Consider the following 18706-nt stretch of genomic DNA (forward strand, 5'->3'; position numbering starts at 1 on the left):
CACCTTTGATAATAGACGACTCAAATGTTTACTAGAGCCCATAGGCATCACCACATGATCACGACCTCGCACATTAGGACATGAGGTCGGAAAATCAATTGTATTTTATAACAGCCATCTCATTCTTCAAACGGGAACTTATGACCGCTCCGTGATAGCGACATTCAGTGGTTTCCCGAACTACGACCATCCTTTATCAGCATTTTCTTTCACAGATAATCAACTGGTATAAAATTACTATCGAAATGCTCTGTCGGCATTTCGTTCAGTGGAGTGACGGCGCTTGCGGCTTGCGACAAAAAAGTTAATCAAAAAAATGTTCGGTCCGCGCCGATACAGTTCTGTGTTAGTGTTATTTGTAGTGATTTTTCTAAACGTGAAATGTGAGTAATGTTCTTAATAAAAATAATATGTAAATGTAAGTTGGGCAATTTTATATATTAGTCGGGAATATCGGCAATAAACATTTTCTAAGATTTTTCATTATTCACTTCTGTCTGCCATGTCACCGTACACATATTTATCGAACACCTGTGTCTACAATATATATACTTTTTTTATTTAAAATTAATAATAAGTTAAAAATAAATATTCAATATTATTAGAATTAAAACAACAAGGTAATTTGATAAAATAGAAAATAAAATTAAGTAAGTGTTTCAAAATAATGAAAATTAATAAAATTTACTTATATGAGCGTACTTTACAATTGAGTGATTGGATTTATTTTAGCAGTTTCTCGAGTTCAGAATATAATCTGCATCTATAAACAAACAAACAAACGCAAAGCCGAATTTGCTGGATAATTTGAATTATAATTAGCAATTAAAATGCCCCAAACTACAAAAAAAAACGTATCAAATCTGAATGAATAGACAGCCCTAATCGATATTAATATCATTTTGAACTTTAATAGTTTATTACTAAGTGAACAAAATTTGATTGCAATATTTATATACTTTATGTACCGAAAACAATGTAAACCAAGAAAATGATTAAGTGATTTGCAATTTCCGATAGTAGTAATCAAATAGTACTGTTAATAACGCGTATTGTGAAATCGCATGAGTAGGTACCACCACTCCACCTACTCCTGCCGCTAAGCATTTAATTCTTCTATTTAAAGGACAACCGCTAGTGTCTACATTAAAATTCATACTTCACGTCTCAAGGTAGATGGCAGAATTCAGATGTGATGTCTACGTCCTCCAGTTACCACTTAACACAAGATAGATCGTGAGCTTGTTAATCCTATGCATCAAAAAAAAAAAAACCGCTACTATAACTTTTTTTTCTTCATTTTATTGCTTAGATGGGTGGTCAAGCTCACAGCCCACCTGGTATTAAGTGGCTACTGGAGCCCATAGACATCTACAACGTAAATGCACCACCCACCTTGAGATATAAGTTCTAAGGTACCAAGTATAGTTACAACGGCTACCCCACCCTTCAAACCAAAACGCATTACTGCTTCACGCCGGAAATAGGCAAGGTGGTGGTACCTAACCGCGCGGACTCACAAGAGGTCCTACCACCAGAATGTTAGGGACTTATTTTAAGTTGTATGTGTTCTTTACTTTTTATTGGCGTTAACAGATATCAATTTCTCGAGATGTTAATTTTCTTTCTTGCTAGGCCGCAACATTGACAGGGTACATATGCGATGCACAGCTCTTGCTAGAGACAGATGCGGGAGACTTAATCGTCAGTCAGGTTCATTTCACGAATAAAACTGCTACCAGCTAAACCAGTAATTACGCAAATTATAATTTTGCGGGTGTTGCGCTAGTAATACATATATGCATATGCATGCATATACATATGCATATATGTTTGTATGCATGCATACTTGTAGTTTTTATTATTTTAAGACGCGATATGTGATAAATTCTTGAAATCAATATTGATTATTTGCATGTACCGAAAACTGTTTATAACATTACAATTAGATATAGCTCAAAAGTACAATTCGAGTTGAATGTTAAGTGAAGAAAATTAACAGTCTCATGGGGGTTTCACCGAGCGCGTACAGCCTTCAATAATAACACCAGAAAACTGGAAAAATAAAATAAAGATACAGTCGAGCGATATATGACGTATTCACGTAGCGATAATCCACTATCTATTGTGGTACATGCTTAAACGGCACTATGTAATTTTGCAATGCGTTTAGGTACTCCGTTTGGGCCTGATAATTTTCAGCTTATCGTATGTAAAAACTATATGGTATAATTATAAAATCGTGATTATCCAGAATATTAGTTACACTGGCAAAACTAAACGATAGGGCTTTAAGATAGAACTTTTTTTTGCATTACCAGCCAACACATACAAAATATTTCATAAAAATGGCCCTAAGCAAAAAATATGATATGAGGTTTCATTTACGAAAGAGTGGCTTACTAGTTGAATTGTAGAATATCGTAAGCTATATGAAATGGGATTTTTTTTAATTCAGTTTGCTCTAGATGAAAAATGCAGTCATCTACCTTGAGATACGTGATCAGTATCAAATCTTTCGTATTACAGCTAACCTACCCTTTGTGAAAAGAAACATTTACTTCACAGCAAATTTGCTGCTAATATTCACAATCATACATGTCAGTTGTAGTATTTAAATCAACAAAGTAATAAAAAAGAATTCAACAAATTCGAGATCGCTTGCAGCAACAGTGAAAACAGCTCAGTAGAATGCGTCTGAGGTAGCCTTGAATGTCTGCTTCACAATCTGTTACAGCGAACTAGGGTTGACATTTGTTCATTTCCTAAGTTATTTTGTTTGACTATAGTGTATATATATTTTAATCCTCAGCCTATGCACAGCAGTGCTACGTGTGTCGGGACTGCAACGTGGTCTCATCAGAACACATTCAAACCTGTAGTCCCAGAACGACAAACTCCCCACAAGAAACAGATGCAACTTCTACCCTAAAAGCTGAAACAACCACTAACAGCTATAATACAGCAGATCCTGTTACAACATCTACAACGGCTTCTCCTACTGAACCTACACAATCCACAACACCACCAAATATTTACACCGTTATTACTTCTTTGCCAGAATTTACAACAACTACCTCAGAACAATCTCCAACAAAAATTACTGTACCAACTGACACATTATCAACTGATGTCTCTCAAACTATAACGGAAAGCCTGCCTGTAATAACAAATACTATTTCATTGCAAACGACGTCTCAGTTACCTATTGAAACAACTTCAGCAGTATCTCAAACAACAACGAATTCAGCAAGCGAAATAACGGCTGCTACAACTGCTATGCCGTCCGAAGCGACAACATCAGCACCACCTCAAACAACTAATAATATCCAAACTGAAAGAACAACAACTGATGTGCCTCAAACAACTTCTGATATACCAATCGATATAACAACTACTATAGCACCTCAAACAACTACTGATGCACCAAACGAAATAGTAACAACTGAACCGTCTGAAACTACCACTAATGTGCCAAGGGAAGCAACGACAATTGCAACCCAAACACCTACTGATGTTCCAACCGAGATAGTAACTGAACAGCAACCAATAACAACCGCTGCAATTTCGGCAGAAACTACCATCGCACCGAATACAATTATTTCGGTTGATACTACGATAATTCCGGCAGAATCTACACAATCTGAAATGACAACATCAGAATCTATTAACATTAGTCCCGAAACAACAACTTTATCATATCCAGAAATAACGATTGACGTAACAAGCAGTACACTTTTGCCTGAAGAAACAACAGCTAACTCAGCGCTTCCATCCACAATACCACCAGCGACAATTGCACCTATTGTAACCACGACTACTGCACCAATTGAGTTCACAAGCACAGTCATTTCAGCTTCAACAACCAACCCCCCACCCATAACAACGGACGGCAATACAGAAATATCAACAAATTTACCAACAACAGTAATTCCACAAACTACAGATTTGCCTACGACGGAATTTAGTGTAACAACAGGTTCTCCCAATCACATAGTAACTGAAAGAAATCCTGAGACTCGCAGTGGGCCACTAATAACTAGGGATGATTCAGATATTCAAACGACCGAATCACAATTACCTCAAGTACGTATACTTATTTAAGTTATATAATTCTCCATGTACATCATCTTTAAAATTTCTAATATCTTTAAAAGCAACTCGAAACAAATTCAATTTCATTAGGCATTTACGATCTAATAAGATAATAAACAAATCAATGATATAAAGAATCGTAAAATTTATTTTCATATAAAACTTATGAATGAATACGTGATAATAAAATTAATTAATAATAGTCATTGTTTTATGTGCTTGCCATCGAAAAAACGTAATGAGATTAGATTATGTGTTGATTAGCTGGGTAGATGAACAAATACATCTTAAGGAAGTGGTTACTGGCATTATTATTTAAAAAGCATCCGTAGTTAATCTAGGTGAATTTGACACCCCATTCTGAGGTTTAACCTGTGTACAAAATTCTTCTAACCAAGCGCATACAAAGGAATGGTTCACGAACGAATTCAACCCTCAGACACAGCGCACTGAGTTTCTCGCCGGATCTTCTCAGTGGGTGGCGTTTCCGATCCGGTGGTAGATTCTGCGAAGCACGGCTCTTGCTAGGGTTCGTGTTAGCAAAGTCGTCAGGTTTGAGCCCCGTGAGCTTACCTACTAGTTAAGGCTACGCTGATACAGCCTCTCAAGGCTCTCAACATAGGTAGGAAAAAAAAACAAAAAAAAAGAACGAATTCCATGAAAAAATGCGAAATTACTGTTGATCGGATATATTGTGAGATCGCGCCGGTCGATACCATCATGTCTATTTCCAGCTTAAAGCTTTGGTTTGAAGAATGGAACAGCCGTAAAATATTACATGAATTATATTGTACATTGTTACATATTATTGTATTGTATAAAAGCTCGTGGCAGAACTTACTTTGCTGTGCATATGCAATATGGGTTCCTGTAACTATTTCACACTAGATCAAATCGTAGCCCATTTAGAAGTATAGAAAGAAGAAAACCGAGATCGCATATACCGATCAAAAGCTGAAAAAATTATCTGTAATTATGGATAAACAGTATATTTAATATGTAGTGTAGTGTATGTAGTGTAGTATGACGTGATAATAAAAATATATTTTAATTAAATACAAAGATAATTCAGCTTCTATATCTTTCTTCGTCTTTAACTATATAATTGGTTTGGTGCAGGATACGAATGCTCGTGTTGGATTTTTGAGAACCATTAGATCCTTGAAAAGTGGTTCAGAAATTGGCTGCGTCACGACAACGTATGAAGGTAAAATGGACTTGGTATTCATCTATCATCCAACGGTTTAACTCAGCATTATTTTAAACACATCGATGTTACTTGATAATTATGTTTCAGCGAAGGCTTATTTATTTCAATGTACAAATTGTTTGGTATCACCTATTATTCATAATTACATGTTTGATCAACCATAAACAAGGCCGCATAAACAATATTCATAATAAAGTTTCTTATACAGAAAACGGAAGATTGACTACTGTTAGAGGTTGTACCCACACCAGTGACGATCCTGAGGTCAGCTGCCGTGAGGTCATCGGCGACAATTTCAGTGGAGCATTATCGTCTTGTAAAGTATGCACTGGCAACTTATGCAACTCCTCCAACAAATCTACAGTAACTGTTATATTACTGATAGCTAGCTTAAGCTTAGTTAAGTTTAATGTGTAGAACCGTCCTTTTTAAAGAGGACCACAATATTTATCAGTATACAAACTGTGAACAAAAAGTACGTATTTACGTATTCGAAAACTGACTTTTTATAAACTGTTATTGGCAACGATATTTTTGAAAAACTTAATGTTGGGACTTCCTTTTCCTTATTCCTTCCTCAATCACCTATCCACGCCATCTGTTGACACTACAAGAAAAACTACGCGCGTATGAAAATGGCGCGAAGAAGTGAGTAAAAAAAACTAAAACATAGTGCCGGTGCAAAAACAATAAAATTGTGATTTGTTGATCAATTAGCACATAATAATATAACTCTCGCCAGTGAGAAAATGGAATAGTGCATCAACGAAATACAGAGTGAGTCCTAAAACTTATCCTTTTCTCAGTCCCAAACATATCTAAATACAAAACACTTAAAAAGTGATCAATGATTTTAATAGGATCAAATTAGAGGTGCATAATTTTTACGTGATATAATTTGTTTCTGCTAAAACTTTAAAAGATATATAATATTTAATATAAAAGTAAATTAATTCAGCTTCGCACACTAAGTTATGACAATAAGAAAAGAATGGAGTTTTTATAAAAACCCATAAATGAGTTAAAAATATGATGTAAAATATTATGTAACGAATTGTTTGATAGTTCACGGTCGTTATATATAGTTTATTTTGATGCAATTTCGAATGATTGGCACTTACTTCTCAAGTGCGTTTGCAGCGGTCTTAGCTTCCACGTAGTAGTTTGAAGTAATAATAATAATTATAACACTTTATTTAACACCATATGTATATACAGAGTGAGCAAATAAAACAAATAATAGTCGGTGACATAAATTGGCGGTGAAGTAATTATATTACTGGCTACGTCAAATTACAGAATGCTAATATCAGTTTTCCTATAAACAAAGGTGAAGAAGATTATAACATTGACATAGCTGAAACTTTCGAGTCACATCACATATTAAGGCGGCAACTTTGAAAAAAAAACTGACAACCGTTTGAGTGAAATAAATATAAACACATTGTAATCTTATTATAACACTAAATCCAAATTGAAGAATAGCTCACAAAAAACATAGAGAGGATTCTCTGTTTTCACTGTTTTTCAATTAGCGATTTGATTATCTCCAATGAAAAGGCTAAAACGGCAACAAAGTGTTAACCTGACGTAAATGAAACAAGATTCACTGGTTAAGTTAAGCATAAATATTTGTCGTTCAATTACGTTCATATTTCGTGAATCCGCAATGTAATGTGTCCGCTCTCATAATTCAAACGGGAACATTGACGCCTTCTTCATGCATACGTCAGCTTATTTCCAAGTGTGATACATTGCGTGTAATGCAAGAGCATTGGAATAAAAAAATATTAGCGCGATTGCTATTTTGTACGTGATTCCGCCTTCCAATTGTCAGGTTTTGCATACAGTTTCTTAAATAGTAAATTTAGCTGGGTTTTTTTTTCTGTTGTACTGTAAATCAACACGCACAGCTCTTTATGACAGAGGGTATAAAATAAATATATTTATTGAAAAAAGTTAGTATGCATTATTATTTCGTGCGATATTTATGAATTGTGTTTGAATGTCTCTTAAGTAACTTTTGTATAAATTCATTAAAAATAATTTTCCCCAAATTTTTCGTTTCATTAGTACTTTAAAGATTCCCAGCATTGTATACTTTCAGATTTTTATCAAATCATATTTACTTGTGAAAGCCGGTCAAATTTTTTTAACACCATCATTGAATATAAGACGTACGACCGTTTATTGAAACGATTCAGTTATATAATGTTGTTGGTAATATACCATTTATACCAAAACCAACCAAAGTTCTAAGAGCTGGTGAAAGGCTAGCAGCGACTTGACTGAACGCTACCATGCTGACGTGCACGGTTGACGGTGACTTCGCACCATCAGGCGGGCGGTATGCTGATCAGCTTATAGTGACAATGAAAAAAACTATCCTTACAATCAGTTGATACTAATGTACGAGTTTTATTTTACCAATGACACCACTAGCGTAACCCAGCGTGAAGGTATATTATACGAAGCTAGAGCCTTTTTTTTTTTTTGCAGTTTACTTTTTTTTATTGCTTAGGTGGGTAGACGAGCTCACGGCCCACTTGATGTTAAGTGGTTACCGGATAGACATCTACAACGTAAATGCCGCCACCCACCTTGAGACATGAGTTGTAAGGTCTCACTTTTACAGTACAACGGCTGCCCCGCCCTTCAAATCAAAACGCATTACTGCTTCACTTCAGAAATAGGCAGGGTGGTGGTACCTACCCGTGCGGACTCACAAAACATCCTACCACCAGTCATTACGCAGATTATAATTTTTTCGGGTTTGATTTTTATTACACGATGTTATTCCTTCACCGTGGAAGTAAATCGTGAACATTTGTTAAGTACGTATTTCATTGGAAAAATTGATACCCACCGGCGGGAATCGAATACCGATGCATCGCTACATACGAATGCACCAGATGTCTTATGCTTTAGGCTACGACGACTTTTACCTGGATTATGTACGCACTTAAAGTGATAGAGTAAGATCCCAGGGCCACCAGACGTCACGTATTCTCTGACGAACGAAATATGGCCGATTGCGTAGTGTTAGTATGTACTAAGAACGCATGCCTACCTGCTAGCTTGCTTAGACGGCCAATTTTCAGGTAGGCATGCGTTCTTAGTACATACTAACACTACGCAATCGGCCACATTTCGTTCGTCAGAAAATACGTGACGTCTGGTGGCCCTGGGATCTTGGACTATGAGTATATTCACAAATGTATGTTTTTGAATGCTCAAGATTGTCAATAGCATAGGCGTGAAGCACTATTACTATCTTAACTTCTCGTTTCTTAGGAATATTTTGTGTCACGTCCCTCAAACTAATATTTTTTGCTTTAATTTCGTGACAATGAGGAGGAATATGATTTCGTAAATATTTGGTTGACCGGCATCTAAATTGCTGTTAGGCTAGCAACGCTCTTTAAAAATTAGTGTTTATAGATAAATAATGAATTAAGGATGATAGATTTTTTTTTCAAAGTGTTTGGCTTTTCTCTTTCTTTTTCTTTTCTTTTTTTTCCTCTTTTCCTCTTTGGAAATTGTTCAATCCGCTGAATAATCAATGGTATGTACCATTTTTATATGACTTTCAATGAATTTTGTTTCTTTGGAATATACGACATATTCGACAACGATTATTATATTACAGATATGCTTTTTTTTCTGTCAATGTAACTGAAATGTGCATGAAAATGTTATGCAATCTTGATTGATATTTTCGTTAACTTTTTTATTGATTTCGATCATTATTAATAAAACAAAGAGATACCAAACTGAAATAAATTGATAAAAAAGAAATTGGAATACCTACGTAAAATAAGTTGATTCAATTATTGAATTATGAGTTAGATGAATGAGGAAATGGTATCATATGTGGTGGAAGCCAACATACAATACAAGATATTTGACAGATGCCTCAATCTCGCAAACGATATTTTCAGGGTAAGCTTCCATATATTTTAGTTCCGAATAACAACATTCGGGCTTCTATCTGATGATTTGAAAGCGAAGTAAATTTTCCCATCGTAATAAGGTGACACTCTACAAAACTAGCATACGCCCGGTCATGACCTATGCAAGTGTAATCTTCGCTCACGCGGCCCGCGCTATTTTGAAACCCCTTCAAATCAGCAGGATAGCCGTCGGAGCACCGTGGTTTGTGATTAACGTGGATCTCCCCGACGACATGGACCTAGACTCCATCAGTATGTATTTTCAGTCGGAATCAGTGCGCCATTGACACGAAAGCGCTATTGTCGTGGCCGCCCGAAACTACATACCTGATTCTGTAGATCTAATTTACAATTTATGTTTTATTTTTGCAGAATTCGATTCAATGGATGATGAAGACGAGTCACTTTTTTTTTCTTTTTTTCCTACCTATGCTGATAGCCTTGAGAGGCTATTTCAGCTTTGTAGATTTAATGGTAAACAGTCGACGCGACGTCGCCCTTAGCACGTCATTTCGGATCCTCCCGATCCATTATCGGTGCTGAGGGACCTAACCTCGAGCACCCGTCACCGTTCTCGTCGAACCCGTCGTTTGCGACGAAGAGTTCGGCGAGTTAATTAACCCACCGACACAGCCCACTGAAAAAAAAACCATTGGGCCGCCGGTCTACCGAGCAATTTCACTCGTTCGGTGGAACATTTTCCCTTTGTCGTTAACCCCAAACGTATTATCGCTTCGCGTCGAAACATATGAGAAAGATGACGGTACCCATGTGGACTACCGAACTATCGAAACCAGAGATTAGGTTACCGGTAGCAGGGCGTATACTGATCCCGCACGCGTAGATACTACCGTCGCGTCCGTTGCAATTGACAACACTTAAAAAAATTAACATGCATAAAATAAAAATACCGTTTCTTTATTTTTCAATTCTGTGCTAAAATATGTAATTCTTATAATTTTATATTACTTAATTTGGGAGTAAATAATTAAAAACTAAAAATGTTGTGGTGACGTCATGTTTACGACTGTCTGAAAATATTCTTTTGCCTTTCCGACATTGCTGATACTCTGTGGCGAAAATGTCAAAATATGTCATTATGATTACAAAACAAATGCGTCAGGGTTCCAAATAACAAACAAAAATAAACAAAGAAACTTAATGAAACCATAGACCTATATAGTAGGGACACGACATATTGTTCTATACGTACAATTGCTTATATAAATAGCACCCATTTTGAAGGCACACACATAAACATATACCTATCTCGTTCTTACTCAGCACTTTAACTCGCAGGAAAACAATATAACAGTATTTCAGTGCGTACATAAAATGAAACATGAATATACGTAAATGTCTCCGTCTCCGTCTAATGAGGCCGAAAATCCGCCATGTTTAGCGCGCCAAATGTCATTGTCACGTCAGTTCGGCCGTCTGTTTTGGGTTGTACATTATTTATTGACTTTGATATCGATTTAATATGATTGCTTATATAAAATTTCTAATTTTATCATGCTTAAAACATACAAAAATAATAATTAAAACATATTTTATAGGATCTCAAGAAGGTCGATGCCCCAAAACTATTATCTATATATATTTAAATTCATTATGGAGCCCTCATCCGAAACATAGATTATACACTTAATAATATATTTGAATCCGAAATATCGGACACCATTTTTCGGTCGGAATCTATTCATCATGACACTAATCATAAAAACCTCTTTAAAATATGTCATCAAAACATATTTAGACATTCTGTTTAGATATTTCGGGAAAAAGGCTACCGACAAAATCTCTTCGGAACTATTTAAATAAAATAGTTTTATTCCGTAGTGAGTAAAACACTATTGTAAATTCGTTAAATATTTAATAATTAAGTGATTTTAGAGAGGAAGTCACAAGGAATTACGTTTTTAATAATGAATAAATGTTCTGTAGGTGTTTTTTTTTCACGCGGTCCCTTGATAAGTTTAAAATTTGAATCACTCTCAAGTGAGAGTGATTCAAATGGTGCGGTGCACCTTCCTTGAGGTGCACTGCGGTAGTCTGTTACGGACTTTAGAGTCAGCAAAACAATTAAAATAGATTGTAATAGTTTAAGAAAAACACGTACTCAAAATACGATAACATTCAGCATGCTAAAAATGGGCCGATGGCACTGTACTATGCCATATCTTTTTTTTATTTTTTTTTTATTGCTTAGATGGGTGGATGAGCTCACAGCCCACCTGGTGTTAAGTGGTTACTGGAGCCCATAGACATCCACAACGTAAATGCGCCACCTACCTTGAGATACAAGTTCTAAAGTTTCCCGTATAGTTACAACGGCTGCCCCACCCTTCAAACCGAAACGCATTACTGCTTCACGGCAGAAATAGGCAGGGTGGTGGTACCCACCCGCGCGGACTCACAAGAGGTCCTACCACCAGTAATTACGCAAATTATAATTTTGCGGGTTTCATTTTTATTACACGATGTTATTCCTTCACCGTGGAAGTCAATCGTGAACATTTGTTGAGTACGTATTTCATTAGAAAAATTGGTACCCGCCTGCGGGATTCGAACGCCGGTGCATCGCTCAACACGAATGCACCGGACGTCTTATCCGTTAGGCCACGACGACTTATGTTTTGCGGCAAACGACAACTTTATAAAATCAGTGTAGCAAATTTAAAAAATCGTCATATCGTTTACTTGGAAAATTTGAAGCACGAACTCGTCTTAGATTTCATATAATATCTAAATCACATCATCTTTGCAAATAACAATATACTTAATTAATTCCTATTAAAGTATAAATTCTACAAATACATTCATACTCAACAATATTTAAAATAAAATAAGCCAAGAACGTTTATCGATAAAACCTACTAACATTAAAATCTTCTGGGCAGCACTAAAACCGCCATGTTTTGTGGCCAGATGACGTCATAGTGGCACGAATTTTTTGTGACGTTTCATTTCCATAGGTTTCCTACTTCAGTGAATGAAACAGTGAATATCAACAAGTATACATGACAACATTGACAACGCTATATTGAATGACGCTAATCGTGAATGTCATGTCAGCTGTCAAGTATTTTTTAATTTAAAAGCAAAGTTTTTTTTTTTTATGTTTGTAGGATTACTGGTGGCCCGGAGACCTTTCCAGTTTCACCAGGACAGGTGGGCGAGCAAAGGCTCAGCCAGGAGGGGTGGGATTTGCTAACAGCTACCCGAGCGCCTCCGAAGGAGACCTAACAGCTCAAGAGTAGCTGCTTCGCGAATGAATCTACTACCGGATCGAATTCGCGACCCGCTGGGAAGATCCGGCGAGAAACTCAGCGAGCTGATTCATGGGTTAGGTTGCACGGCGAACTTTTTGTCGAGTTCGACGAGTACGGTTACCGAAGCAAATTTGTCGAAGGCAGCGCAGTGTTCCGTAATCGTGACGTCACTCACTTGGCGCTTACGTCTATTTAGAATAAAACGAAATTCAAAACCAAATTCATGAATGAAAACTATCGAATTTCCAAAATATCTATACTAATACTAATACTAATCTATACTAATATTATAAAGAGGAAAGATTTGTTTGTTTGTTTCGAATAGGCTCCGAAACTACTGGACCGATTTGAAAAATTCTTTTTCCATTAGAAGCCGACATTGTCCCTGATGAACATAGGCTACTTTTTTTAAAAAAAAATTAAATTTTTTTTGGTTTCATGTGTGTTTTAATGTTTCCGAAGCGAAGCGAGGGCGGGTCGTAATAATAATATTATAAAGAGGAAAGATTTGTTTGTTTGTTTGTTTCGAATAGGCTCTGAAACTACTGGACCGATTTGAAAAATTCTTTTTCCATTAGAAGCCGACATTGTCCTTGATGAACATAGGCTACTTTTTTAATTTTTTTTTTAAATATTTTTTTTGTTTCATGTGTGATTTAATGTTTCCGAAGCGAAGCGAGGGCGGGTCGCTAGTAAATTATAAGGGTCTGCTTATTTTGCATCTACATAGTATCAATTAAGATAATAATATGAGTATGTCAAAAAATAATAATGAAATGTTGTCAATTTACATAGGAGGGTCGTTATACGATCAATTAAAAATAAATAAAACCCATCAAAACCCTTAGCTTCGCCTCATATTAAGACGGTACGCGATCGTGCCGCCTTCATTCTAGGACGTCTCTACCCGATGATATGCAGGCGAAGTAAAATGTCCCTTAGAAATAAGGTGACACTCTACAAAACTTGCATACGCCCCGTCATGACCTATGCAAGTGTAGTGTTCGCTCACGCGGCCCGCACTCACTTAAAATCCTTCCAAGTTATTCAATCCCGTTTTTGCAGGATAGCCGTCGGAGCCCCGTGGTTCGTCAGGAACGTCGACCTCCATGACGACCTGGACTTAGAGTCCACCAGTAAGTATATGCAGTCGGCGTCGATGCGCCACTTCGATAAAGCGGCACGACACGAGAACCCTCTCATCGTGGCCCCCGGTAACTACATTCCCGATCCTGCGGACAGAATGGAAAGCAGTCGACGTCTCCCAAAACACGTCATCTCGGATCCTCCCGATCCACTAACGGTGCTTCTAAGAGTAGGTACTTCAAGCACCGGTCACCGTTCTCGTCGAACCCGTCGCTTGCGACGAAGGGCTCGACGAGTAAATTAACTCTCAGACACAGCCCACTGAGTTTCTCGCCGGATCTTCTCAGTGGGTCGCGATTCCGATCCGGTGGTAGATTCTGCAAAGCACGACTCTTGCTAGGGTTCGTGTTAGCATCGTCGTCAGGTTTGAGCCCCGTGAGCTCACCTACTAGTTACGGTTACGCTGGAATAGCCGCTCCAGGCTACCAGCTTAGGTAGGAAAAAAAAAAACCTTAGCTTCGACTGTTTTTGACTGATTTGTCTTTGAAGTGGACAGTGTTGTTTAGGCATAGCTCTGTCTAATAAAATTCGCTTTAGCCACAGATTAGTGAGAACTAATTGAGAACTTGTCGCGACCACAACTAAGTAATTACGCTAGATCCTGAGCTTAAGATCAATTGTCAACTGTGTACGTTATCTGCCTTTCTTCATTATATTTCTCAAACAGTCTGATTTTTCGAATGTACCAAAATCCGTTCGAAAAGGCTTAAGAAATAAGTTTAATTGTCAAACTAAAACAATTGCTTATAATGCCGCTGTATAAATTGTAATATACTAAAGGGATTGGCAAAACCCTATTTACCAAAAATCAGGAAAATCCATCTTAAAAAATGTCACGTTATTTTAAAACTGTTTCCGTACGGCTTAAACAAAACCGTTTCTACTTAAGCACCATCTATACTAATATTATAAAGCTGAAGAGTTTGTTTGTTTGAACGCGCTAATCTCAGGAACTACTGGTCTGATTTGAAAAATTATTTCAGTTTTAGATAGCCCATTTATCTAGGAAGGCTATATAACATCACGCTAAGACCAATACAAGCGGAGCACCAACAAAGAATGTTTCAAAATCGGGATTTTTTTCCCTTTTGAGAGCTTCCACTGCGTGCGCTGCGGAAACGGTTAAAGTTTCGCTAAAATAATGTATGAGAGAATTGTTCGCCTTCAAAGGATCTAAAAAAAAGTCCACGACAGCCTATGTCTATATATTAAGGTTGGAAGGTATATATTAAGGTTGGATTAAGGTAAGGAATTATCAGAATCGGTTCAATTATTCTCGAGAAATCGGTGAACATACATATATAAAAAATTATGGTCGAATTGATAACTTCCTCTTTTGAAGTCGGTTAAAAAGCGTGATTTTGGTACCTTAAATAACTCCTTAACATTCTATTATTCAAAAATATTTTCACTTTCTACGTAAATGAAGAGGCGAGTAAAATTTAGCGTTATGCCAAAGTAACTATTCCACGCGGACGAAGTCGCGGGCAAAAGTTAATCACATATAAAATAGTACACGGAATCGATCATAGGAAATAAGCATTATAAATTAAGAAAAACATTAATTATAGTGGATCAAATGGATCAAAAGATAAAAACTTCCATGGAATTTTGGAACGGTCTATACTTTATGAATTTATTGGGTTGGTTGATTATCCTATTAGCCCTTTTCCGCTATAATATAAACATTATGATAATTAATTTGGGTGAACAAATACATTTTCAGAAACTAAAGAATACGCCGTTGTCGGAAACTATAGAACTAATCAATAGTGTTATCGTGGTTATAAATGTGTGATAAGCAACTCAAACCTAATCCTCATCTCTATAATTGCATATTGTTTGATCGTAAAACAAATGTATCAGGGAAATAGTACGTGGAAACACATCAAGTTGTAGTAGTTGCCTTGAGGAGGGGTCACAAAACCGTATTTAGGGTCAGGAGATCATATAAGGATAAAACTATAAAAACTCAAGTGAACCAAAATTTGCAAGTCACACAATTAATTAGGATGGTGCACTAAGACCGTATTTCATCAGATACCTATTATCTTACTTTGACATTGCGCTCTGTTGATAATTATCTATGGATATTAATCGATTTGTTAATTGTTTATTGTCATCGACCCTGATTTGAATATTTATTTTATAATTGAGGTCAGATTATTTTTACTGTATGCACTTATAGGTAAACTTATTACTACCAGAGCAATAATATGTACCAGATTAGTGATTATTCATTGTATTCGTGGTCCAGGATACGACATCATGTATAAGTCGTATCGGGCAAGGCGACTTTCTAACGTGTCACAAAAACAGAACATATACCTAACACATTTTCAGAAAGGTGTTGTAATAAAACCAGCATTTTATGAATTGCTTTTCCGTTTTTATTAAAAACTAGCTGACCCGGCAGACTTCATAGTGCCCCGATCAATAAATAAAAGACCTAAACTTTTGTATAAAATAAACTTAAAACAAACAAAAGGAATCCGTCCGACGTGGGACACATCAGAGGAAAAACAAAATTGTTATTTTTATTTAATTCCAAGCATTTTCATATTTATCTACCTTTCAAATCTTCTCTGGACTTCCACAAATAATTCTAGACCAAAATTAGCCAAATCGATCCAGCCGTTCTCGAGTTTTAGCGAGACTAACGAACAGCAATTCATTTATATATATATATAGATAATAGGGTGCAACAATGGTACCACCATCCTGTCTCATCATCATTCTCCTGCCCTTCTCCCAGTCACCTGGGGTGGGCGCAACATGTTTTCTCCATCAATTTCTACGCTCACTTCCCTCTTACATATATCGTCTTTCACGCAATCCATCCATTTCTTCTTAGGTCTACCTCTTCCTCCTCCACCAGCCTGTCTATTTCTGCTCTAATGCAGTCCCAATTACAGTTTATAAGGGCTAAAACAATACAATAGAGACTTCAATCTCGTGGCCCGAAGGAAACACGTAGCACGACGTGTTCATTATATTGACATCTACATATTAGTAAAGTCCTCTATTTTCTTTTCAATGAATTAATTCCTAATTGGTGTTATAATATCAGAAATTTTTGTTCGCGTCAGAATAACATGAGCACAAAAATGAATCTTACGACCTAGATAAAAAAAAAATAGAAGTCATAACTACGACTTATTGGTCCCATCGAACTGAAGGTGAATTTCAAATATATATTAACTGTATCTTTAAGCGTTCAAATAACGCTTGGTACCAATGCTATTAATTAAAATAATCAACTTTAATGACGCACTTATCACTTAAACAATTTTATGTTTATCACAAAATATAGGTACCACGTTAGAGCGATGTAGATAAAAATTATTTTTGTTTACTTAACAGGTCTAATTGACTTCTCCCATAGGTTTACCTAATCGTACTCTAGAGCGACTATTGCCTGGTTTGTAGACTGAGGCTAAGTACCATTTTATCTGTATAAATGTTTTTTTTTTTAAGAGGCCTGTTAAAAGGTTATTGGAGTCCGTAGTAATTACGTGAATACCGCTACGCACTTTAAGACGTGGGGTTGAAATCCCAAATTTAAATGTAAAACGAATGTGCCACCCTTCAAATCGTAATGCACGATTGCTTCTTATCTGTTGAAATAGGCACAATGGTGATAAGCAGCTGTGCGGACTCACCATATCCCCTACCACCAGAAGATGCTGATTTGCGATCGCTGTAAGCTTGTATGGTAGTGTGAAACCGGTGCTGCCCATTATTTGGTACGCAACCCAAGAATACGTGGTACTGTTATGGACCACCCTACACAGCCAAAGAATGCATCTAGCACGTGTTCTAAGGCGTCACACTTTTTAATACGCTTTTATTAGTTTCAGATGTATGTATGTTAGTATGTAACGGAATCTTTGAACATGATTTTGACCCCTTCAAAACATCGGATTAACTCGAAATTTGTTATACTTATTAAGGTCCGATGACAATTCAACATAAAAAAAAAAAAAAAAATATTGAAAAAATTGAAATTCAGCTAAAAAATGAAAAATAGTTTAAAAAAACTAAATATAAATATAAATAAAATATAAACGTAAAAATAGAAAAAAAAAATTAAAAAAATTTGACGGTAATATTTTATGAACAGATATGAGTAGAAGGGTTATTTTGATAATATCCTGAAAAGCACCCCACGCTTTTTTTTACAATAAAATCATTTTTTCTTACACTATTTTTAATTCAAATTTATTGAAATTTATTTTCTATTTTTTAGTTGAATTTTCTATAAAAGCGTATTTTGTTAGTTTTTTAAACTATTATTTATTTCTTTACAGTACAACGCCTGCGCCGACCTTAAACTGAAACGCATTACTGCTTCACGGCAGAAATAAGCGGGGGGGTTCCCATAGGTACGTCCTATCAGCAGTAATTACACAAATTATAATTTTGCGGGTTTGATTTTTTTTTTTTCCTGCATAAGCTGATAGCCTTGAGAGGCTATTTCAGCGTAACCGTGGCTAGTAGGTGAGCTCACGGGGCTCAAACCTGACGACGATGCTAACACGAACCCTAGCAAGAGCCGTGCTTCGCAGAATCTACCACCGGATCGGAAACACGACCCACTGAGAAGATCCGGCGAGAAACTCAGTGGGCTGTGTCTGAGAATTAATTTACTCGTCGAGCCCTTCGTCGCAAGCGACGGGTTCGACGGGAACGGTGACCGGTGCTTGAAGTACCTAAAAGCACCAATGATTTTTAATACACGATATTTCCTTTATACTCCGTACCACGAGTCGTGTCTCGCAGACGGGGCGCTACAGGCGCGCCATAGAGTGTTGCCAGCTTGCACTATTAGATTCTTTATAATTTAATTTCCAAGAAATTTAAAATTGAACTGATTTTATAGTAACAGGTAATAGTAATAATATTTAAACACAATAAAAATTATTATTTTTTGATATCGGCCTAACCTATCTATATCTATACTAATATTATATTTCCAAACGCTATGGTACTAAATAAAGAAAAAAAAAAAAATTGTCTAATTATGG

The 18706-nt window shown here is 36.4% G+C and overlaps 1 protein-coding gene across 1 annotated transcript; it reads left to right on the forward strand.

Moving 5' to 3' along the window:
• Positions 1 to 240: 240 nt before the first annotated feature.
• LOC114252270 (uncharacterized) lies at positions 241 to 7362 on the forward strand. Its single transcript, XM_028186775.2, has 4 exons — positions 241 to 383; positions 2813 to 4086; positions 5215 to 5302; positions 5514 to 7362. The coding sequence occupies exons 1-4, from the start codon at positions 317 to 319 to the stop codon at positions 5720 to 5722; spliced, it is 1638 nt and encodes a 545-aa protein (XP_028042576.2). The 5' UTR covers positions 241 to 316; the 3' UTR covers positions 5723 to 7362.
• Positions 7363 to 18706: the final 11344 nt, after the last annotated feature.

This window comes from Bombyx mandarina, chromosome 03 (genome assembly GCF_030267445.1).
Source record: "Bombyx mandarina strain Sakado chromosome 03, ASM3026744v2".
NCBI classification, from domain to species: Eukaryota; Metazoa; Arthropoda; class Insecta; order Lepidoptera; family Bombycidae; genus Bombyx; species Bombyx mandarina.